Genomic DNA, 25171 nt, shown 5'->3' with positions numbered 1-25171 from the left:
CCCTCTTCACAGCTTCATTGACAAGCCCCTTCTCAGAGTTGTGTAAAGCAGGGGGAGAGGACAGGGAAAATGTCACTTTTCCTTTGATATGCCTTCTCTTCACTGGCCCATACAACAGTGTTAAGAGATGTGTGCCATTTCCCCTGTCCACACAGACACATAAGGACATCCCTTTTTTAGATCTACTTTGATCTCACTGTGTCTATCTGCTTCATCCCTATCTCCAACACTGAACCAGTATCAGTAAACACCTCCCATGGTCAGACCACAAAATACTGAGGAACACAAATCAGCCTGTGACCTCACCACTCTCTTCCAGAGTTGGAGCACTCATCACTTTTTTGAGCAAGGGTGTCTGCATTTGCATATATTTATGTGACCACAAACATATATACAGGCCTCAAGTTTCCCTTGAATGCAGCCAGCCTCTGGATGTGGCATGAGGATCCGCTAGCGTGAAGGGCCTGTACCACACACTCGGCGTTAAGATCTGCCTCATTATCTGTTAGCACACTTAATCATCTTTCTTTTGTAGAACTACTTCATCCTCAGTGTCTACTCTGTTTTGCTGTCCTCCAACGCCATTTAGTGGACCCAAGCCAGCAGCCCAAGAATGAGTCTTGCTCCCTTTACACCTTGAACAAAGCACACAGTCACAAAGCAAGATAGTTACATGCAGATCCATCACTCCAGACAACAGAGAGGGCTAGCCCTCCTTCTGTATGAAATCTGCCTCTTGCTGAAATCCATTCTGATTAAGAAATCTTTACACAAGAGTGAATGAAAAAAAAAAAGGCAACCCTGAAAGGTGACCCTCATTTTAGTTAAATGGTCCAAATCAAGGATCAATTAAAGCCTGTTTTCATTTCAGGGCAAAGAAAACCACCAGCATTTATCCAAGACAGACAAAAGAAGGCAATCTTGTTTTTGCTGATACTTAAAGTGATCAAGAAAGGACTGACAGCACGTCTAACATTCCCTTTTCTCTCCATTAACAATCCTTCTTTTGGAAGCAAGCATGTTAACATTTGAAAACCGAGATTTACACTTCAGGAAAATAGGTGTCTCATACAAGAGGAGAGAGCAAGCGCACAGCATTCCCATTGCTCAGATTAAAATCACACGATATGATTATTCTGTCAACTCCTGAAAAAAGAGGAAAAAACCCCTAAACTGTACTAGACAAAATAACCAGCACTGTCTCCTCTCAAAGTGCAGAATAGCACCTTCCAGTCCTTTTGACCCAAGCTGAGGCCTGCATGCCCTATTATTTCTGACAAATGAGGAACAAGAAAAGCTGAGCCATTAGGCCTTATCTACCTAAGTCAGAGATAACTAATGACTGAAAGAGCACCGTATCAGTACATATCAGCAGCACGGATTTTCATTTACTCTCAGATACTGCGCAAAAGTACCACATCCCCTCTCACAGGGTTAGAATTGGCCTAGACATTGTACAGAGAGAAAGAAGCTGTTTGAGGAGGAAAGGTGAAAAATTACTCAACAGCAGGAGAATGAGGATTATCTTGAACGGCCCACCACTGCTTTTTCAGCGATCCTGGTTTTCATCATCATCCTTGTTTCATTTTGTAAAGATCCTAATGACGATAATAAAAGGAGAAGTAGGTTGATCCCCATCACACACGATAAAAAAAAAATAAAGAAATGATACTAGCAGATATCCCTGATCTTCAGGGAACTATTTGCTGACCCAGTAAACACAGCCTGGGTAGAAGCAGCTACTGAAAAAAAAAAAAGCACAAAACAAAAACAGCCATGAGATAAAAATGCCTATTTCTGTGTCATTCTCATCAACAGTATCTCACAGAATCCTTAGCATCACAGACTTATTCATTTTGTGACATTCTAAGACATACTTCTTATATTAAACATTGAGTAAGGAAATGAGGGGAGTTAAGGCCTCAGAATTAAACAGTTTAGTCTTGGATCATTGTTTTCTAGATAAGTCACGGCACCCAGTCTGGCTAGAGTTGCAGTGATTTAGAAGAAGTGCGTGTAGAAGTCATGAACTAATCAGAAATTAAGGGGCGTTGTGCCCCCCAATGATAAGCAGGAGAAAATTTAAAGTTAGCAGGAGCCCAAGAATTTAATTATATAAAAAAAAAATCTTAACATACTTGTTTGTGGTGACATTTCCCTGAAAACAAAGAACGATCCAGAGATTGGCTTTTCTTTCCCCAAGTAAAATTCACTTCAGACCACTCCCTCATCCTCCCATCAGATTCATGCAATGGTGAAAATTTCTGAGCTTTTTTTTATTTATTATTTCATTTAAACAATAGGTTTGGGGCAAGATGGGGAAAGAGCAGCACCTTTTAAAAAAACCCTGTTGTGCTATATAGGATAAATAGGTGACCTTTAAAAAAAATTAAGTTTATATATGTACACACTTACACTAAACCAAATTAAAACCAAAAAACTTGTGAGAGGTCATTTTCAACACAAGAGAGAGGAAAGCCTTATTTCACAGCAAGCAAAAGCACCACAAGTTAAGATTAGAGTGCACAATCACTTGTAGTGCAGATACCAAATTAGCCTGGGTCCTGGAAGCAGTGTAGCTAGAGCAGCACAAAGCTCCACGTGGGCCAACTTATCTCGCTCCCTGGCAAAAGCAAGTGCGTACTTTTGGATGGTGTGCTGTGCAGGCACTCCCACAGCCAGCTGCTCTGCCTGCATCAGTTTTGGCAGAAGCCACAAAAAAATAGCAAACCAGTGAGAATAAGAGACCCAAAGCTAAGCTACAGGACCGATTTAGCTACATTATTTCCATAACAGAGGTTTCTGAGTTCCCCCATGTCTCCTGGGTGCTCTCTGTAGGTACTGCCTGCTTGGGTCACACAGCAGACAGCTCCTGATTATTTATTATTTGTGCACCGAGGTTCCCATTCTTGCCTATCTGCATCTTTTCTCTTCCCATCTCTCTTCCACCTCACAACACCACTTCTATTTCCTCCAGGCTGACAGGTTAATAAAATTAGGAAGGGGCATTTACACCTAACCAAGGGGATAGTCAACAACCAAATGAAGCTTAAAAAAAAAAATAATTCTTAAAAAAAACAATTAAAAAACCTGTTCAAGTTCTGCAGACTTCTGTCATTTAGCCCAGAGGTCTTTGTCTTCAGGGCCTGCAGGCTAAATTGTCTCAACTGGCAAGAAGCATGCAGTACAAGGTAAAATTCTGACTAAAAGAAAAAAGTAGTAAGGTCTGGGGGGAGAAGAGGCTATAACATGGAAACCCAATACTTCGGTAGCAGCACTTATGCTACACGGTACGCTTTCAAGAGAGTGAATTCCTTTCTGTTGGTGCGAGCTGCCCAGATGAAAAGAGCAGCTGCCATAAACTGCAAAGGTGCCGAGACACAGGCTAGGCAGAAGGACCAGCCAAATTCACCCCTCACATCATCAGGCAGGGGCAGCTTCTTATGGAGCAGCTCAATCCCAGCTACATAGCAGCCAACGAGGCCCAGTGTACAAAGTCCTGGGGAAGGAAGCAGCAAAGCACAATGAGCTCATCGTTGAAGTGCTCTGGCTGTCACTATGAGCTTCTGGAGGAGGGAGGGTAAGTGGTGTACGGCACGAGACCCACCTGCTAGGAAATGGAGGACTCCAGTGGCAATGGCCGGGTAAAGGCTGCGACAGGCACAAGCACAGAGCCCAATCAGAGCCCCAAAACACATGAGGCCGAGGCTGACAAAGGGCAGGAGAAACTGCAATCGCCAGAGATCTGCACGTGAAAGAAACACACAGGACAAGTTTACTGAAGATGTGCTAGAAACTGATCTTCTCCCACCATCATACATTCCCTTCTAACCATGCTGCTCCTGCTTCATCAGACATTCTACACTCATAGCTAAAAAGGACCAAAGGCTCTACTGAAGCAGGAAGAACTTAATTTGTTAACTCCATAATTCTTGTACTGCATTCATGGGCAAAACACTTTGCTAACACATCTAAGTTTTCCTTTTAACTTTGAACTACTGCCTGTGCTACTATAAAAAAAATAGTAAATGCAAAGCAAGATACTGATGCTTTCCTCGCTAGTGACTGTATTTGAGAAACAGTCTTTTTTTCTTTTTATGCTACTTGTCTACCTGCCAGAAGTGAAAGACACTTACAAGTCCGATTCAAATCCGTGCCACTATTGTGATTTCCGGGCTCTATGTACTTTTCCATAAACTGATCAGAGAGGGAAAAACTGATGCAGTTTGTAGTCATATCGGTTTCTGGGGGGGAAGAAAAAAGAAAAAAGAAAAAATTACCATTAGGTGTCTCCCCCATTCTGCTGTTCAATTCCTCCTTTCTCAACCATTTGAGCTGGGAAGCTCCTCAGAGTTCCATTTGAGAGAAAGAACTACCTCTCAGGACAGATCTGTAGGATGCCTTATCATAATGTAGTTAGCATAACGTAGTTATTACAGTGAGGCACAGCATACACACATGCAAAATCTTCAAGCTTACCCGGGTTATCCACAGAGAACTATGCCATGCTTGACAGACTGGGAAAGAAATGCGGCATATGATGCTCAACTATGTTGTTACATATTCTTGTACTCCCTTAACTAAGCTGTGCTTATCTCCATGTGCAGAATGTAGTATCATACTAAACACTTAATTAAGAAATGAGATAGAAAGGACTATTTAAAGAACAGGAAATACTTGCTTCTTTACACTAAATTTCTCCCCTTTTACGCTTCAGTTAGATTTTGCTTTGAGAATACTATTGAGCAGAGCTAGTTTAAGTGTCTTCCAAAACAAGTATTTTCAATGGGTGAGGCTGGGGGGGGGGGAACGCAAACAAAAGTATTTCATGTAATGTTTTTTCTCCCCAAAGTGTTTGAAAGTACACTTTTTTTTGAGAGGGTTCAAAATGAATGTACTTCACACACAGAGTAAGTGTCCAAAATCTACTTTGAAGTAATTAAAATAATTGCTCATCACACTTTTTTAGCCCCCAACCATCGTGAAAAAGAACACAAATATTTCATTCTATATCCAGTACTATGGTACAAGGAGTCCAAAACGTGCTGATGCAACAGTGGGACATCTGTGATGTGCGAGCAAAATGACCGACTAGCTGAAAGGAGCAAGTGCCACCTTGATAAAGCAGTATCTTTATTCCATTGCTGGATCCCAGGACCTCTCCTAAAAAGACAGACTGGCAGAGCAACTATAACTGTATCCCCAGTTGGACAGCAGATGCAAAAGAAAATCAAGTTATACCAGACTAAATTTAGATCGAGTATCATGTCAAATCCAGATTCTGTAGCACTGACAGCCACAGACCATTTTGCCTTTCGCTTCTTCAACACTTTACTGTCTTTATTAAAAAAACTACATAAGCTAGAAATAAGCCTTCTGGAGGAACAAAGTGGCATGAATATGTTCTGAGGAAGTTAACACATACCACCCCAGGCAAGCTAGAGAAGTGTTAATTGCCCTGGAGATACCTGGTGGGCTGTACCAGTGAGAGTTTTTGGGTACAGTGATGCACCTCCGCCACAATCCAACCGTGCCGTTGCACCGGAAGAGTGCATCTGTGTAGGTCTTCTCATCCGCCTCTTCACTGACAAATTCCTCCAAGATGCTCCTACCAGCTTCACTAACATTCTCAGCTGGGGACAGGGTGTGGTATTCGTACCAAAAGTCGGTGCCAATGGAAGCTGCCATATAGATGGTGGAGATGAGGCTGAGAACACAAGCAATTACTAGTGCTGTAGCAAAACGGTTATCCATCATTGCGCCCTTGGCTGCTGTAAGGAAAGAGAGGGCCACGTGAGTAACTCCTATGACAGCAAACACAAAGTTATTCTAGCAGTGTCAAACTCATGACATCATTGCTATTATGCAATGTCCCCTCAGGATACACGTCTTCCTTTTCCAACATGCTGGAATCAAAGGAACACTAAGCAAGTCTACAGCACTAGTCAGCATCCGCTGGATCTGCAAGTTCAAGATGCAGATACCACCCTTCTCCCAGCCACGCTGCACTAGTTGCTCTCTGAGACAGCAACTGACAGAGCAACAGCAACTCTGTCCCCAAAGCAGATGTCACAGCTCACTGCCATTTGTGATCCTGATTGTAGGGAACCGCAGAGAATCCATCCACAGCGCCCAGGCAGAAGACTTATCTTTCCTTAAGAGATTACCAAGGGTAGAAGTTATTTTTAGCCTGCCATCCCATACGGCTTTCACAGCTTGTGTTTACAGCAAAGATAAGAACCACAAGCATGCCAAAAAAGCTCTTCCAGACTGTTCACAAAGGGCAGCGATGCCAACGTGCCGGAATGCCTTAGGGAAGCAGAGGAATGTATCTAGGCGCTAGAGACAGAACATGAAGGAAGCACCGAAAGACAAATTTGGCAATTATGATAAATGCTGCAATAATGCCACAATACATACAGTGGTATTTCTGAAGAACTAAATCAATGCGGGGAGGTGCCCTGTTCCACAGGAACAAGATGACAAGAGCTTCCAAAACTGAAAGGCCTTCATGAACTGGCATGAGGACTTTGCTCTGGCTCCCTGTATTAGGGGTCATTTACGCCCCCTTTTGCAGGGTCATGCTCACAAACGGCATAAATTCAGGGTCAAAGGAGGCATGGGAAAACACAGATACCACACATGCTTACGCTTATGACAATACTGTGACTTTAATGAGTAATTGATCGCTAATACATGGAATGTTTTGCAGATAATGCAATACGTCAGAGGACTCTCAGATGCCTGTTGTTCTCATGTGTTTTCTGTGCTTGATTAAGTTCATGGATTATGATGAATCAGGCCTGATGCACTTGCCAAAAAAAAAAAATAATCAATTGAAGTTAACTCAGCAGCTAGAGCTAGTCTGGTGACACAAGCTACTATCTAATCAGCTCTTGACTATTGCTTTTTCTACCTCCCTTCTCCCACATACTTTGATCAAAATATTTTGGCCTAGTTTCTTTGCAACTAAATGAACCACAACTGGAAACAGCAAATGCCTTAAAACACAACATTCACAAGGGAAAACATGAGTACTCAAGTCAGACCTGCCAGTAAGAAATTCTGAACTATGAAACAAGGTGCAAATTAAAGCAGGGAGTTTCAAAGGCACTGATTATTTGCTGCTAACAATGCCATTCTTATTTCTTTTCCCTCCCATCTGCTCCTCTATTTGGCTGAAACTGGCTAACAGGGCTGGGGAGGAGAAATGATGTATACCCATATCATTCCCTATGCTTAATTTTCATATTAAATGAGGCACACTCTCGTAATATCTGTTCTTGAACTGCATCCTTAGCAGCAAGCAAGAACAGAACTGATTTTTGGTGAACTGACAAGCAGCACCCATTTAAAATAATGCAAAGTTTTCACACCACAACTGTGCTTAAATAATAATCCACAAGCTGTGAACTTTTATAAGCTAGGACAAATATTGAGAGGGAGAAAACATCGTACCTGGGCTTATTTACCTAGAAGACATAGTATCAAGTCCAGACTTTAAAGTAAATTCTCTGTGCAGCATTTAATTCTTCGTTATGTACTTCCATTCTCCTTCAATATCATAACATCTAGCTCAAGGTACACAGGACATTGGATGAGCAGAATAGGGAAAGAGCAAGCTGCTGTAAATATCTGACCTCACTATTTATCCCCACTGAGATTACTGAGGGATCCCCTCCCCTTCACAAACTTCTCACAAAGCAAACAGGGCAAGTGACGTCTCCAGGGCCAAAGCTGTGTTGTCCAGCTCCTGCCCAGCTGAGCTCAGAGCTGAGCAGATCCTCTAGGAACTCCCTCTCAGGGCAAGCAGCAGAACAGGCTGGCAAGCAGGCTGGTCTGGATTTTCCACTATATTGCAGTCACACTCACTGCAAGAGGAACCCTCTGCAACAGACTCCTCTCTTTAGAAAGGGCTCTCTCTGGAAGGATGAATCACAAGAACCTACAAGCTCCAGCCTCAGAGTAGTGTCTGGCGAAAAAGAACAGAAGCAGGACATTATTGGGCCATTGGTTTGCTGCCACTGCCTTTTAATATAAATACTTACAATAACAAAGTCCTATCAACTTTGTACCTAACATACAGAAAGAAAAGAACTGGGTCAAAAAAATTTCAATTTCAGATACAACATCCCTGCTGCCAGATGCAGAACACTGGTGCTGGAAACATCCCTATGATAGCATCATTAAAACTCAACCACACACTTCTGGGCAGCCTTCTGTGTGTTGGCATCATACAGTGGACTTGGCAGACTTGACGCCAGCTGGCAACCAACAGCCGTTCACAAGCAAAATGAAGGGTTAAACATCAAACAGTAAATTAAAGCACCATCCAGCATTCACTACTCATTTGGTAAAAGGGACATGGCTATCTACTGATGTTCAATCCTTGTAATGCACAGCTCCAGGTGGAAAGCAGCTGAGGTGGCTACAGTCCCCAAAATCTAGCTGGTGGCTTTGTGTGGCATTTGTCCCAGAAAGAACACACATGCATTTTCAGTACAGACGAGACAGTGCCAAGGCAAGAGTGCACCCCCAATTCCTTATAATAAAGGTCCCCTCAATGCTTCTGCCTAACACTTCAACTGCTTACAGAAAAGATGAAGAACTCCACAACACTTTAGGCAAATTTTGAACTAGAAGTTCTTCCTGCCATAGTGCAGTAGACTTGACTACTCTGCCCACTCACTGTGTATATTCAATGCATCTTCGTTTACAATAGACACACCCCCACTTAAATGAGGCATCCTTTGCTCTGTTAAAGAGAGAACCCTCTTTCCAGCCCCAGGCAGAGCTCAATGGGAGTAGTAAGCACAGTCAGTAAGAAATAGTTACCAGAGAAGACCATGAAAAAAGACACTGCATGTTTACAAGATTATGCTACACTTTGCAAAAGGTTCTATGCAGAACAATATGTAGGAGGTGCCTTAGAATAAACTTACTTGCCAAAAAATAACATTACAACTACCAAAGATAACATTAATTATAAAGACGTAAAGATTGATAACAAATAGAAATACTTTGTCTTTATAGGCTGTCAGCAAGAACCTCCATTGTTTTTACAAAAGGTTTGTTTATATGGCACTGCCAGCACATTTTACTCTACCAGCAGAAGCTATTTCAAACAAGTTATGGCTGAAACTAAGCTATGCAATGAATATAAGACAAGACAAGGCAGTAGTAAACAGGCACTCAAGCAGAAGTGCTTCACAGGATATTGTAATTACACTCATATTTAAAGAAGTGAGACACATAAAAATTTCAAAGCACCAGCTCATAAAAGAGAAGGCAAAGGCCAAACCAGCAGCAACATTCAAGGGAATGACTAGATGCATGCACTTCATAGAAGGGGAGGAAAAAAAAAAAAGGCAAGTCAGTAGAGCTGAAAAAGAAAGAAAACCCCAAATGACAACACAAAAGCAAGTACTCTAGCAAAAAGTCAACTGGAGAATGGATAAGCATTTTAAGAAGCTACTGCACCATGGCAGAAGGGAATACAAAAACATGCATATTTTTATCATGTTACAGCAATCAGTCCCTTCAGCCAACAGTGGGCCACCACATTTAAGAAACTCCTTTTACCTGACATCACAAAAGAGGAAGGCTGGGTTTTGCTGGCATTTTGTCAGAAAACATGCTTGCAATCTGACTGCTCTGTGGGAAAGCAGAATAGGCAGAAGGCCTAAAAGAAAGTGTAAATGTGGGGAGAGGGCTGGAAACACCACCGAACAGGATCCTCCTTTTAACACTCAGGGCAATGCAGGGTTAGGAAAGAATGCTACCAAACACTTTTTTACCTTCAGAGGTCCTCAGAGTCCCTCAGGACACACAGCTCCAATGATTGCAGGTCCCTTCAGAGACACGGTGTCGTCTGTGTCTTGTGGCAAGCAGAGAGAGTGAAATGCAAACTTCCTATCTGCCCCAACTGTTCCATTCATTCAGTTTCTTCAACACCACCAGTTCACAAAAACTGATCTAGAAGTAGAAAGCAAACGGAATGGTTGGAGATCATCATTTCACAGAAACCTCCCAGGCTTACTCATAAAGAAAAAAACATTAAGAAGTAAGGGGAAAAGAAAAACGACTTTAAAAGCCCTCAGGCCGACAGCACCATGCCCCCCCCCCCCAGAATCAAGCCAGCACACGGCCAGGCCGGCAGCCGCCGCTGTAAGCGACCCCGAGAACGGCTCTCGCCCCCCGCCAACGCGAAGCCTCACAGCCCGGCCACCCCGGCCGCCCTCCGGTACCGGCCGCAGCCGACCCGCCTCCCCCCCCCTCCGCCGCCAGGACAAGGCAGGGGCCAGCCCGACCGCCCCGGCCTCTCAGGCGAGAGCCCTGCTGAGGGGGCGCAACCGCCCGGCGGGGCCCGTTAGCAGGCAGCAAACCCGAGGAGAACGCCTCGACGCCCCCCGCCCTCAGCAACCGCCCCTTCAACGGCTACAACCGCGCCGCCTCGCACCCCCTGCCCGGCCCCGCCGCACCGCTTCCGCCCCGCCGTGCCAGGGGCCAGGGCAGCGCCCCGCCCCTCTCCGCCGCGCGGGGCACGCTGGGGGATGTAGTTCTCCCGCCCCCCTTCCCAGAACGGCTGCGGCTCGCCGGCCGAAAGGCACCATGGGAGTAGTAGTTCTTCACGTCGCCCCCCCCCCGGCCCCTGCGCCTCCGCCGCGGTGCCTGCTGGGAGCTGTAGTCTCCCGCCGCCTGCGGGGCGGCCCGGCCTCACCTTTCGACGCCCGCCGCCGGGCAACCCACCTCGCCTCCTCCCCTCGGCCACCGGTGTCTCCGCTGGGCGCCCGGTGCCCGTCACCCCGCCGACACTTGCGGGCCCCAAAGCGGGACCCCGTCGCTGACACAGGTCCGGCTCGGCTCAAACTGCGGCGGCCCAGCCCCACACCTCCACACCTCAGCACCGCGCCCCTCACCGACCTCGTCTGGCGTGAGGCGCAGCGCTGATTAATGCCGAAATTGCACACCTGCGAGACACGGGTGCTCGGGATGGAGCTGGAGTCGTGGTCCCAACGTCCTCTACCTGCTGTAATAGCTGTGAGTTTTTACAGAAACACAAAACCACGCTTCGCAAACTCCCGTTTCTGCAATTTCAATTATTTGGTTTCCCCCTGCGGCCGTAAGGCTCACGTTTCTTTCTTTTTTGCTTGATTGCTTGTAAAAATGGTGACATGATATCCTGGCTGAGCGACTTGGGAAAACACCAAGTAAGGAAAAAAAAAGATTTAGTAAAAATTGCAAAAATCGGCAACACCGGCTCCACGCTCCAAATTGGACATTTCCCCCCGTCCCTGATACACATACCCATGCCAATTACAAGAGGACTCTTAAAAGCGGTTGACAACTCCCCTGGCTGAGAGACCACCACACCCAGTTTTGATTTCACCAACCTCCAAACTAGCAAACAAATACTCAGAAAAAAACAGAATCATGCCTAAAGTTTTCACATCTCTGAGGATTTCTGGGGAACGATTCCAACCAACTCTTCTCCCAGAGCAGCCAGGAAGCATTTTTGCAGTGAGGTAAGAAGCTAGGACAGCAAAGGTGAGACCAGGGATATAAGAAACTTCTCTGACTTGGTGAGACAAGAAAAAAATTTTTGTTTAAAAAAATAATTAGAAATTATATTTAATTAAGAAACCTCTGCCTATACACCCCACCTTTCCAGATCATGGAACTGTCTCGCCAACACTTCATAAGGCAATTGTCTGCAAGGATGTATTTTAGGGCCTGACTGGGATTTATGCTAGACTCCAAAATATTTAACATCTTTATCAATAGCCTGGAAGAAAGCAGAGTATTGCTGATAAACTTCACAGATGACACAAGGCCTGAAGGAAAGGTAAATAATGACATGGAGAGGACACTGGTACAGGGTGACCTGATCATTTTTCAGCCGGGGCAAGCAAACTTGCGTTTCAATAAGGTCATTGATGATCTCATTCATTTAAAAGCAAAGAGTGGAGGCTATACTTAGCTGACATAAAACTTTATCCTGGGAAGCACAAAATGGAAAGGACAAACATGTCATGGTGGATAACCAACCGCCCAGATGGTGCTGTGGCCAAAACCCTCAACTTTCCTGCAACCTCAGATGTATGAACAGAGCAATCACAATGAGGAAAGAAGTTGTATCACTTCTAGAGTTGCTGCTGGCTGCTGAAATAGCATGTCTAGTTTTGACATGTTGATAAAGCAGGGAGAAAACGGCAAAGGGACATGAAAATCACTGAGCAATTAGAAAACCTCTCTTAGTGAAATATATCACAGAAGGTCAGTCAATTTAATTTACTGGAGAGAGAGCTAAGGAGTTGCAAGACCATAAAATACATGTAATGGCAACAGGGAACAAAAAAAAATCAGTAACAGTTTTTTCAGTATGCCTGGCAAAACTATCAGAAGTTGAAGCTAGAAAACATTACAATAAAAAAAAACACCTTTGTATTCTAAACCATGGGATAAGCAGAATTGGAACCTTTTACTGTAAATAGTAGTGAATTATCTAACACTGGCAAGTCTATAGGTTTTTCTCCTAAAAGATCTCATCTCATAAAAATGAGAATCAATTCTGGAAAATTTTGCAGCCATTACTGCTTCCATCATTGAATTAGACTACAGTGGCCTCTTCTTCATAATCTGCCCTGATCAATATGATGTGTGCAGCTGCTTGAAAATCACCAGAGGGAAGAGATGTGTTTTCATTTTATTTATTTAATTTCAAATACTCTCTACAGATTTCACCTGGATTTTTTTTTTTTCCTGGAAAAATAACCCTCAATATAATACGAGTAACCCAATAAAAATGTTACAAATGAACGCACAGAGTTATTCATTGCTAACATCCATTTTTTTTCATTTTCTCTTCACACCTCCTCAATGTGCCTCAGCAGAACCACCGGTTGATCAGTTTAGCTACAGAACAGGATCATTTGGGAAGGTTTTCAAAGTAAAAGTTTGTTTTACTGTGCAGAAACTGTGGCAGTTTGCATGTGAAAGCACAAAGGGAATAATGCTGATGGCTATAGCTTAAATGCTGTTCCTGCTTTTTGCAAAGCTGAAGTTTTTTCAATAGCAGACCTGGATCATCTGCATTAGTTAGTAGCATTAACAGAAGTTCTCAGGCACTGACAGAGAGTTTAACATCACAGTGCTGCAAACAAAACAAACAAACAAAACCCTAGTATGTTGCAAAAAATTTGTGTCATACAACATTTGTGTCATTTTAGCTCCCACAGTCTGAGGAAATAAGTAAACATTTGTAGGAGGCAACACCATCTGTATTAAACAAAGTTGATACAGGATGAGAAATGACAAATGAAAAAACCTTCTTCATGTATCACATTCGCTTCAGGAGTTACTGATTTAGACGTAGAAAAGGTTTTCAAAAGTCTGCCCGTTTCTTCCAATACTAGTTAATTTACTACATGATATTGCCTCTCCCACCAAATATTCTCTAATAATAAAAAGGACAGTTTTAGTTTTTGTGGTTTAGGCACCATCTATGAGCATTTCACACAGCCAGAATGAGCAGAAAATCCCACGGATTCCCCCCAGACCCCTTTATACAGTCTCCCTGGTTTAATTTCTGCCTTCTGTATTTTTCTGTCTATGGCACTGAACACAGTAGGCTAAGAAAACCCTACCCTAATTACAATTTTCACACAGAGAAGACCTTCTAGATGTGCTTCTTCCACATATGATGTGTAGCATTCACTACATATCAAGGTGCCACGCTTAGATCACTGGTCGGCCCGGACCAGGGAAAGAGACAGATAACACACACAGCGTGAGCGCCAACTTCCCCCTTTTATTGCGCAGTTAATTCCTTTTATACTAACAAGGGGAGGTGGGGTTACAGGTACATCACAAGGCTGCGACTAACCCCCTAACTTTCCGTGACAACGTGAGATCTTCCGAACGCCGACCCCTACAATGATGAATAGCACAGGTTCACTTTAATGACACCCACTTGTCCTCTAAGTTAGTGGTCTCCAAACCTCTTGATTGTGCACCCATCAGTAAAATTTTTTGAGCATGCACTCCTATGATATATTTTTTAAAATTATATACAGGTACTACTGTACTAATATATTATGTATATTATAAAACATAAACAAAAATATAAATTAAAAAAGGATGAGCTAAAGAGGAAATAAACACTCTTTGTAAAATATTTATTTCATTAAGTGTACAAAAATTATTTTCTTCCCGCACCGCACTTTGTAGACCACTGCTCTCAGTATGAAACTATTCCAGCCTACCCCAATGCATTGTCTCAGTGCCCACAGTTTTACCTGAATCAGTTCTACCCTCTCCTCTTTGTTCGGTGGTGAAAATTCTGTTGGTTAGCATTCATCTGGTTACCTCTGAGCCTGCCTTTACTTAGGTTATAGCACAGTAGGGGCAGTTTCAGCCAATTTGGTGGGGTTTTTTTTGTTTTGTTTTTGGTTTTTTTTTTTGTTTTAATTAGGTCTGCAAATCTCTATTCCTTACACAAAGTTTTTGAAGCACAATCATTTGGAAACTACTACACTTTCTTTTACAGCCAAATGAACCTCTGTTCCTTCTCAGCATTTATCATCATTAATAATTTCCAGAAACATAGCTTATTTTATCTAGATGCCTGGGCTTATATAAAAGCACATGTACAAGTTGGAATAAAACCACATTTAAACTATCAGTAAAATAGAGAATGTAAAAAAATTCAAAAAAACCCAAACCAAACCTCACTACCAAAAATGCTTCAATTGCAGAAATTTGTAAGGGTGGGGGTTTATGTAACAAACTAAATCAACAACCCTGCATATTTCCTGTGCAGATAGTTCTGCTGTGCATCTCTTTTACTGTTTTTGCCACAAATTTAGAAGGCCACCATAATACATGTATCATAAGCATTACAGAACTGTGAACAAAGACATGAAATCTCTTCCCTTGCTACTGTTGGAAATACCTCAGCATTTCCTATGAGGAAGATTTAAGGAGTGGTACAAACACTGACAGAACAAACTTTGAAGTGCATTTGAGAAAGGCAGGACCAGGAGAGAAACACACGCTCTGAAGCAGAAATGGCGAAATGCATGGCCACGATTACAGTATCTGCCGCAAGCGTGTGGTTACAAAAGCTGTAGGTTCACTCTCAGGTTCAAAACTACTCAGCACCCAGTGGCAGCATTTTTTCAGAGCTGCGTCAAGGGCTGGACAAGATGGGTATCCCGACTGGAAGAACATACACCCAAGCCAAGCCCGTAGCTGTTGCTTCAGCAGAAAATTTTGTTTGGGAACAGGGTTTACATCTATCTGGCAAGGTCTGGGAGGAGGAAAGCGCTGTGGAAATCTAGGAGCGGGGTGAGGAGAGGGTGGAGGCTGTCCTCCTGGTGACAAAACTTCTCACCTCATCTCTTGGATCTTAGCACATCACATGCTGAGCTTTCTGGAATATCTATGCAGAAGTATTATCAGGGGAATTTCCATGTGCTGAGTATTTTTGAAAGCTTGGCTCTACCTCAGGGAAATGAGCTCTGGGAAGAATAAGACCCTACACAACACCGTAAGTGAATCAATACCACATAAAAAACGCACAAAGCTTACAGACTACTGACAAATACGCCTGCTACTGCTTCACTCAGATAATTACAAATTGCTTCATTATTCATTATAATGCTTCATATTATCTTTGCAAATCTTCTGTCCACATAAGGAAGTGTCACATCTGTAATATGGCAACACACAGTGACATCCACAAGTCTAGAGCATTCAAGAAATACAGAGTAAATTCAACAGAACAGAGTTGATCCCAGTCAGAAAAACTTTTTTTTATTTATTTAATAAGTAAGGCTATTAAACTACAGGGAGACAACAAAGTGAGGAACCACAAACACAAGAATACATGGGCATATGCTTATCTTTATGGTTCCATTAAGCTTTTAAAAAGTTACTCACTTTTTTCTCTTCTCTGGGTTGGGGAGAGGGAAGGAGTAAGTTTCAAGGAGTATGTAGTGGTGTGAGATGGAGGGAGAGAAGTCTGTGCCTGATTTCTAAAGTTTGCAACTGCTTGTAAGCTGTTAGGATCTAAGTGCAGAGTAAAATAACATGCAGGTCCATCTTTGCAAGAGAGGAAGAACTATTATACCACAGACTGTAGCGTTCAGCTGATCTTCCACTCTAGTACTGATGGAAAGAGAACGCCTCTATTTCCCAGAGCTTCTTGGAAGAAAGAAACCTGAAACACATTCCTTGAAGCAGAAATAAGCAAAGATGACACTAAACTCACCGCTGCACTGAATCCATCAAAAATAATTTCTGTAAACTGTGAGATAATTGGGCATTTCTACACAGCTCTGAGCTGAAAAGTAGGTATATCTTTTGTAATCTTTTTTAGCCTGTCCTTCCTTACAGGTTCATATTTACATCTGTGGCATACAAATCTGTAATCTAAGCCAGGGTGTTTTAATACACCTTGATCTTTTTCCAGAGTTTGTGATGGCTGAATTACACTCACTGAGATAATTAAATCCTTACACATTCCATGAAAAATAGTCAGCTAAAGTCCACTAGTGCCCTACTGATAGGACGGCAGTTGTATATAACTAGCTCCTTATTAGACATCAGCTTATCTACACAAGAGAGAGTGCTCACCTAACTATCCCTTAATCCAGCAGCCAGTTGTTTAATAGCAGCTGGCTGCTTTTCCAGGTGCTTGGAAGTCTACCACGTTCCTGCCGCACAGGAGCACATAACCTGAGCACTGGCAGAGTGAATATGCGTGCATTCAGAGTGCACTGGAGGGACTAATTTGCTGTCCATGCAATTTGGAGTTGCTCTTTGCCTGTGGAGACATACATAAGATGCGATCTGTCTGCCCGGGGCTTGAGCATGCTCCGGTAAGCAATTTGCTCAAAGCTTTGAGAATCCTGAAGACACGCCTGGTCTGTGAACACACAGGTGGGAGGGAGGGGAAGGAGAATATGAATTTATCTGCAGAAGAGAGGAAGGATGATGAAGACCAGTAGCAGAAGTTTCAAATTAGTATGCAGTGACAAAGCTGTAATGAATTCGGTAGTTTAAAAAGTGAGAATTTTCATTCGATTTATGCAACGTTGAAAGGGCCATCTGTAAGGTAAGCCACAGCTGGAGTGATATTGATATTGCAAATGAAAGATGAAGGAAATCAGAGCTCTTTAAAAGAAGCGAGCCGTGTACATAACAGCTCAATAGCCATGCGGGCTGCACAGTCAGAAGGAGAGGGAACAAACCACGGCTCTGGAGACCAGGACTGTGGCCGATAAGGAAGCCTGTGTGGGGATGGGAACATCACGTCAAGTTTCAAATTGCAGAAGAATATATGACACACTGGAAAACTGTCCTCAAAGTTTCTAATACATTCATAAAGCTGGGTGTGGGGAGCCCAGGGCTAGGGTAGCTGGAGGAACTGCAGGGCAGGAGGGAGGGCACTGGCAGAGCAGTGGAGGGCCTGAGACTGATACAGAACAACTAACAACAGGGCAGAATGGAGATGGTAAATGTTTTTCCCTAAATATTTTTGTATGAGAGAATTACTCTCAACAGAAAACAACAATCATAAATGGACAAAGAAAGTAAAAACCTCCAAGCCTCAGAAAAGTTGAACTTGCCCCTAACAGCAATTTATACAGAATGTTTTGAGTAAAGATAAAGAATGTGGCACCTGAATTCACGGTGCTCTGACAACTTCTGAGCTGGTACAATCTCAAACCTCTGCAAACTAACAATATCCTGTCCTCAAAAAGTTTAGAATCTTCAAAACTACCTTCCCTCCCCCCAAAGTAAAAGCAAAACCCAAACCTGGTTTGCTTATACAGGCAAATGCAAAATGAAGATAAAATCAGTAAAACTAAACCTGATTTTAAAAAAAGCAGCAAGTGTTTATTCTGAAGACAGGGTTTTGACTAATCAGAGACTCCTGTTGCTTGTCCGTTGCCTATGCGATTGGCTAAAAGTATATAGATTACCCCTCAAAAACCGCTTTTCTCCTCCTCCCTCCCCCCACTCCTCCCCCCTCACTTGCTAACAGGTTTTTAAAGACGACCTTGAGGGGAAGGGTAGGGGGAACTCAGAGCCTGCCTGAGGACAGCTTGTCCAGAAATGGAACTCACCCAGCTTTCGCCCGTGACTACAGTCACTTTCAACTATGACTACTACTACGATGACAACTGCCAGTATCAGCATCTGCAACATATGTCTACTTTCCTCCCTATCCTGTACACTGCTGTGTTCCTGGTGGGCATCGCCGGCAACTCTATCCTGATAGTAGCCTTGGTCTTCAAGCAACGGGTCCAAAGGCTGATTGATGTCTTTATCATCAACCTCGCTGCATCTGACTTCATCTTCCTCACCACGCTGCCGTTCTGGGTGGACAAGGAGGTGTCGGACGAGAGCTGGAGGGTAGGATCTTTCCTCTGTAAGGCTAGTTCCTATGTCATCTCAGTCAACATGTACTGCAGCATCCTCCTCCTGACTTGTATGAGTGCTGACCGGTACCTTGCTATCATGCATCCCTCTATCGCTAGACGCGTCAGAACAAGATCCTATTCCAGTGGACTCTGCATCTGTGTCTGGTTATTATCCTGCTGCTTAGGGATGCCAACCCTCCTGTCCAGAGAACTGAAGAAGCAATATGGAAAGACTTACTGCACAGACAAAGCCGTGACAGAAACCAAACAGATCGTCTCACTGACGCTTTTAATCCTGGCCTTCTTCTTCCCACTGTTGAGTATCTTAACCTTTTACTACTCTATCACCAGGAGACTCTGTGTACATTATCAGAGAGCTGGGAAACATGATAAGAAACTGAGAAAATCCATCAAGATTGTCTTCATTGTAGTGGCGGCTTTTGTTATCTCCTGGGTTCCCTTCAATATTTTCAAGCTTATGGCCATCCTTTTGGGACTCCTAAAGCAGCCTGACTGTTTTCCCAACATGGTTGCCCAGCTGGGCATGAAGGTGAGCAGCCCTTTTGCTTTTGCCAATAGCTGTGCCAACCCTTTCATTTACTATTGCTTTGACAACTACATCCGCAGAGCCATGCTCCGGTGCCTGTGCCCACGGGTCAAAATCAGCAGCAGCAGCAGCAACTCTGATACTCTGGACAGTCGCCTGAGCCACTCCTTATCCAATTTTGCTGCGGGGGAGTATGCCACTAGGAAGAGGAAGCGCTCTGTGTCCCTCTGACTGGGAGCCAGGACTGCAGAGGAAGGAACTTCTCTCTCCAAAGATGGCAAGAAAAGAATAAAGGGAAGGAAGCTGAAAAAAAGAAATGAGCGACAAAGGTGCAAGTGTAATGCAGCCAGCACTCCAGGTGGGAGGAACACTGCTCCCCTTTAAATGCAGATAAATGGAATAGGGAACCTTAACTACAGAATTATGGTTCACAATGATCGCTGTGTCACTGCACAGTGTAAATCTGAAACCATTGTACCGAGAAATATCCACAAACGCTTGCACTGGAACCCTAGTACAACTGCTTCAAACTACAGAAAAGAATCACGTGATTCAGTCAAAGCCGCTCCGAGGCAAGCTTTGAACTTAAATGTATATAGGTTTTTATTCCACGTAGAGCAAGAAAAACAACACAACAGAAGTGTTTCTTCTCTTTGGTTCCTAGCTTACCCACAAACCTGTCGTAATGTCCTCAAACCAACCTGATGAATTCTGGTTTTTTTGGAGGTTTTGTGAATTTAGAAATCCAATGCTTTAATGAATTCATGTGTTACCAGTTCTCATAACTTGAGTCTTGTGCATTTTTCTTTAGGTGTCAGCTTCTTATTATGGCATTAAATCTTAGTTTTAATCACAATAATTCAAGTAAGTTTCTAGTCCCTGTGATTTCAGAAAAAAGATAACTTCAAGGCAGAAAAAACAGAAGACAGAAATCCTGCATTTAACCTTTTTCTTAAAGGAAAAAAAAAACAACAAAAAACCACTGCTGCTTTTTAAGACTTTTTTGAGGATCTGACACAATTCTGACTTCTTGGGTTGTTGTATAATGGTACGACATTGTGTGCCATTCAAAGTCCAGGTCTGCTTTGTTTAGCTGCAACGGGTTTATGTAAAGACTTATGCACTAGGGCTACTTTCTCCCACTGGAGCCAAAGTCAAATGCAAATGTACCTGAAAAGAAAAATTAGCCAGGGTTTCACAAACATTTGAGTGATTCTCTGTGAGAAGCATGGAGAATCATGGAAAATCCTGAGAAAATCTGGGTGCAGGGATGCTCACAGAAAAGGAATTCAAAAGGAACAATGTTTTAGTTCATTTACAGAGTTGAACTCTGTAAATAAAATAGCTCTATAAAGTTGGCTCATTGCTATCCAGCAGTCTTTGGGAAATGCAGAGGTCTTGCATTTAATATGCTGTGGGGAAGATATCACTTGCCCAGCTGGTATCAAGTTTGATAGCAAATGGGGTGGGGAAACAGCAAACTCTGTATTTTTAACAGCTGTAGTACCTCCTAGATTTACAAGCTGAACAAATGGGGAGCAAGGAGTTAAGCAGCTCATCAGAAAACTGGCACTGGACTTTTATAAAGCTGACTATAATTATATTATTAAATGTTTCATATCCTTCTAAATGCCAATGACTGATAGAAATGTTTGCTTAAAACAAAAAAACAGGGTACAATGTTTTAAAGCGCACAGTTAAAGTATTAAACGTCCAACAGCACTAGGATACTGCAACACAGCCAAGTTATCTCATATTCTGTTGTCTCTCTTGTTAAATGTTTAGCTTAACATAATACTGCTTGTCATAAATATAATAAATCGGTATCAAAAAGCATCCAGGATGTGTAATGTGACTAAGTCCAAAGAAAATTTCCTTTTATACTTCCGGATTTTTAAAGATTTTTATCTTTTGTCTCTTTTGCACTTACCCTTTGAAGTTTTTGAATTAGCTTTCACGAAACCCACAAAGATGTTGACTAGAGGCAAAAGTCATCACTAAGTGGTGAAACAAAATACATGGAAACAAATCTTGAATTGCCGTAAGTAAAACATTTTTAATGGTACTTACAGCCCTGTAAGATAAAGCAAATTCAACTCTGCCAACGAAAGAAAGAGTCAGCAAATACACATCTTTGAGTCTACTTTTTAAAAAGTAAAATAAGCTGGTAGCAACTTGCATGCAATCTCTTATACAGAACCCCATATCATTTTATTGGGCAGCAGTGTTTCAAGTTAAAAGAGTTTGGTTCGGTGTTCCCTTCTCCCAGCTTTGCCAGGGAAGGAATAAACTGGCACACAAATCAACACTGTAACTGACTAGAGGGACTCGGAGACAAGTCTCTCATAAACAAAAAGACTTGCAGCAATAGTCCCTGGACCACTTTGATCACCATAGAAGAGACTTTTACATTTCACTGAAGCTAAGAATTGTCTTCTAGGCAATCAGATGCAGGAGATTACTCTTGGAATAACAATGAGGCATTGTACAAACCTATGGAAAGTTACTTTTATTCTAATTAGGGAGTAGTCTAAGTAAAAAGAGCCACTGCCTCCTACTTATGAAGAGGACACAGTGAGTTCTAGGGTGAACGGTTACACCCATGCAGACCTGCTAAAAGGCTTCAAAGGGAAGACAGCTATACCAGCTAACATAATTCATGAAAAACAGAGAGAAATGGACAAAGCCTGAAGACCTGACTACTGTCTGGATGGCAGAGGAAAAAAATTGTAAACTGAACAATGGCAGAGGTATCCCTCTGACGTAACTGCAGCATGAGTACATTCACTACAGCTTTTCTTTTCACACCTCTGCATTTTCTAAACATCTGTAAATGGGAATGGCTATTTTGGGTGTTAGAAATAAATCCTGCTATTTGCATTTTTTTATTGAATCCTGCAGTCATGCTGTTTAATGTAGGCAGAGAAATTAAAACATATCTCACACAAGGGCAGTGCAAACCTAAAAACCAAGGCATGGATGTCTAGCCGAACTCCCCAGCCAGTTCCCTACTGTACCCCCAGGCTAACAGAGCAAGCCTTCCTTGGAGCAGGCGGAGAGCTGGCACTACAGGGTCAGTGGAGGCAAAAATGTCTTTCAGCAATTGCTGGTGACACTGTGTGCTCTCTGGCACACAGTAAGATACTGGGATATGTGCCTGGGCTACAAGGGGGACATCGCAGAGATGCACACTAGCTTTTTGATCTCCCCTCCCTTCACTGCATGCTTTTTTTTTCTCCCCCACTACCTCTTCTAAAAGATGGTTTTTCTTCCTCCACGTGACACTTTTCTCCCCACACCTAACAGCCAAACTCCTTCTTCGGGCTTACAAATGCATGAAGAGCATCAACTGTGTTTTCAGACCTTCCAGTGTATGAAAATCAGAACGGCGTCAGTTCAAATTTGAATCTTATTTGCAGTGACCCTCAAAAACGACTGTCTCAATATCCTCTTCTCAATCTCTTATCCTCCCTCTCCTTTACTAGTACATAGCAAGAGACTTATGTTTTTAATTACAAAAAGAAGCCTAAGACTTGCATTTCAACTAACCTATGATTTTTATTACTGAAAAAATTCACATCTTAGTAAGTCAGACTCATTATTTCCTCATTCCCCACCCAACGCAGAACAGTATCTCTGGAATATAATCAATCTACAAGACTTTAAATAATTTTAAGTTAGGGCTGCTGGGTTTTGTTAATTTGTTTGTTTTTTAATACTTCAAAACACCAGGTCAAACTGGAACAATGACTAAGGAAGTGTATCAAGATATGCTTCCATTGCCTAAAGCTTTAGTACGGACATCTGGAAAAAAACCATAAACTTGCTAAATATTGCCAGGCTTGAAGAGAATCACATATAAATGTCACAGTGACTGCTCCACGTGAGCGAAAAAAAATACAAAAGATGCAACTAATTCAACAAAGCAAAACTCTCTGGATTCTTTCAGGCTCTCATCCAAAAGACTGTACCCTACGAAGGTGCTTATTTTACTCTTGTAAACTGCAGATCTATTTGACATTTTCACAACAGTGTAAACATTATTTTCAATTCTTTCTTTCAAAGAAAAGGCAACCTATGCTTGAACAAACTTACTTCTGGAATTTTGACTCTTCCATGTTAATATTAATTATTCATTTGTTAGCACTAATACAGTTTAGGATGATACCAAAATTGTTGTGATTTTAAGCATTTAACTTGGTAGACTTGAGTATTGTAACAGGATGCCTATTTTATCTGTGTTAAAAGAACTTAATGACTGTAAAGTGGTTTGCTATGTGAAATGGAAATGGTGCAATTCTGATATGACACCTGCTAAAGATCTTGGTGAGTAATTTGGACTGGGTTTTTTTCCCCACTTTTATTATTTTAAAATAAATCCGATACAATTGCAGCTAAGAAAATTTCTTTTTTTTTTTTTTTTTTGTAATCTAACTTCTCCTTTCATTGTCATGAGAAGGTAGCAAAGCATTACTAGAAAATCTGTCAGCAGATCTGGATGGGAACATTCATCTGCCCATCCCACAAACCTCTTCATGATTTCAGAGGTGCTTTTGTATTGCCTTGGAACGAAATCAAGACCTTTTGAGGTTTTTCATGAAAACAACTATACCACCAGCACCACCCCCAACAATCTACAGCCTGGTGCACTTTCTTGAGATGAGCACAACCAAAGTTGAAGTGCCTCTGCTTCTTGATATAAATCAGGGCCTGGTTAGATGCATCTCTTGGTCTCCATTTTGGCTTCAATTAATCAGCATTTTTCAGAAATAAAGTATTTTATCTCAGCACAAAGAAAAATTGTACCCATTTCTGATGCTTACTTAAATGGGCAAAGAATTTTTGCAACCTTCATTTCAGCACCAGATGTGCTAACACTGACAACTGCACCGCTGCTAAATGGCACTTCGAGTTGCAGAGGACTGAGGAGAAAGTCACACAGGGAATAGCTTCAGATCCAAAATAAGCAGGGCCAACTTACTGCCCTCAAACAAGTGAGACAAGTGGTGTAGCCACTGCACCGGACTGACCCACCACAAGTACTGCAGTAAAGATTGGCTCTTGGAAGCTAAGAGGAAAACTTCCACTGACTAAGGCGCATCAAGATTTCATCTGCAGCTTCTTGTCCTGGCTCTGTCAGACCTGTGGCGTGAAAAGCCCTTCACAGCATGTCTGTGCCTCAGGTTTTGAATAGGCTGAATAAGAACATTTCCTGACTTCGCACAAATGTTGCAACCATGCCTTTGTTGACTGATGGGTGGGGACACTTACATGCACTTTTAGCAGTTACACACTACTGGAATACTAATTCGTTATTACTGTATGATCACTTATATTCACAAGGTCAACAGGGACTTGTGAGTAGATCTGCAAGCTGTGAGCACAAATCATTACCTGTCCCAAAATTTCTAAGTGAAAAACAGTTTCAGTTTTTCTCTTGTTTAAAAGGCTTCAGCCAGTTAAGGAGCACATTTCGTGGCAAGTCAAGAACAGGGAGCACTGATCACAAATGGCCTAAAGACAATCCTGCAATGGGAAATCCATCCACTCAGGCTATTTACCAAATATGTCAGCGTTCTGCATGTCATCAGAGAAAGGGAGATCAGTTCATGAACAGGAACAAAGAAAGAGCTAGCTAAATTCATAACCGATAGAAACATGCACTGATGATGCATTAAGTGGACTCAGAAGTAATTACAATGCTACCAAATGTCACCCACAGAGGTGGCTGGGTAGCCCAAGAAAACCAGAAAAAGCCCATATTATCTCATATAACATTTTAATACTATACCACAAAGCCTGTAATTAGTGCACTCTAGGTTTCAATAACAACCCAAGCACCTGCTCAGTTTGCAGGTGCCAGTGTTCTGTATCCTGCTGGAGTCTTGCTTGCAAGTGACAGGAGGTTTTGAAGTACTCCACTCTCATTAAAAGCCAGAAGGAGTTTGGCCCAAACATCTAGGCAGCTAAGACCAGAGTCCATAATAAAGTAAAAGAATGCAAAATTTGGGAGATGAGAAAGCAAGTAGATTGGAAATCAACAGCCTTCAGGAAGAAAGGCAGCCTTCCACATGGGACTCAGTAAAAAAGCCCTACCAAAGGTCAGTCTGCTTGGGTTGATACTCATTTTTAAGTATGAATTGAATTGTAGGTTTTATTTTCCCAATTCACCTCTCCTATGTAACAGACTGCA

The 25171-nt window shown here is 42.4% G+C and overlaps 2 protein-coding genes across 7 annotated transcripts; one reads left to right on the top strand and one right to left on the bottom strand.

Moving 5' to 3' along the window:
- Window positions 1-2255: 2255 nt before the first annotated feature.
- Window positions 2256-10532, bottom strand: CLDND1 (claudin domain containing 1). 6 transcript variants are annotated; one of them, XM_075034347.1, is made up of 6 exons: window positions 10460-10532; window positions 9798-9975; window positions 5469-5771; window positions 4137-4244; window positions 3608-3745; window positions 2256-3499 (listed from the first exon to the last, which is right to left on the bottom strand). In XM_075034347.1, the coding sequence occupies exons 3-6, from the start codon at window positions 5755-5757 to the stop codon at window positions 3279-3281; spliced, it is 756 nt and encodes a 251-aa protein (XP_074890448.1). In that variant the 5' UTR covers window positions 5758-5771; window positions 9798-9975; window positions 10460-10532; the 3' UTR covers window positions 2256-3278. The 6 variants fall into 6 exon arrangements, with proteins under 6 accessions (XP_074890448.1, XP_074890452.1, XP_074890449.1 ...); XM_075034351.1 differs by having other exon boundaries at window positions 5469-5768; XM_075034348.1 differs by having other exon boundaries at window positions 10482-10531.
- Window positions 10533-15076: 4544 nt separating this feature from the next.
- GPR15 (G protein-coupled receptor 15) lies at window positions 15077-19209 on the top strand. Its single transcript, XM_075034809.1, has 2 exons — window positions 15077-15127; window positions 18085-19209. Exons 1-2 carry the CDS (start codon window positions 15077-15079, stop codon window positions 19207-19209), a joined length of 1176 nt encoding a protein of 391 aa, XP_074890910.1.
- The last annotated feature ends 5962 nt before the right edge of the window (window positions 19210-25171 follow it).

Source organism: Buteo buteo, chromosome 8 (assembly GCF_964188355.1).
Source record: "Buteo buteo chromosome 8, bButBut1.hap1.1, whole genome shotgun sequence".
NCBI lineage: Eukaryota > Metazoa > Chordata > Aves > Accipitriformes > Accipitridae > Buteo > Buteo buteo.
The sequence above is the reverse complement of the archived record's forward strand: the minus strand, read 5'-3'. Positions and strand labels throughout refer to the sequence as shown.

What these genes read in the sequence shown, in the direction of transcription:
- CLDND1 (XM_075034347.1), bottom strand. Translation starts at nt 5,757, where the DNA reads ATGATGGATAACCGTTTTGCTACAGCACTAGTAATTGCTTGTGTTCTC. An exon ending in TCACTGGTACAGCCCACCAG is followed by an intron (nt 4,245 to 5,468) that starts GTATCTCCAGGG and finishes CTTCCCCCCCAG; the next exon opens with AAACCGATATGACTACAAAC. An exon ending in AGTCCTCCATTTCCTAGCAG is followed by an intron (nt 3,500 to 3,607) that starts GTGGGTCTCGTG and finishes TTCCTTCCCCAG; the next exon opens with GACTTTGTACACTGGGCCTC.
- GPR15 (XM_075034809.1), top strand. Translation starts at nt 15,077, where the DNA reads ATGCATGGCCACGATTACAGTATCTGCCGCAAGCGTGTGGTTACAAAA. An exon ending in AGCGTGTGGTTACAAAAGCT is followed by an intron (nt 15,128 to 18,084) that starts GTAGGTTCACTC and finishes GGGGAAGGGTAG; the next exon opens with GGGGAACTCAGAGCCTGCCT.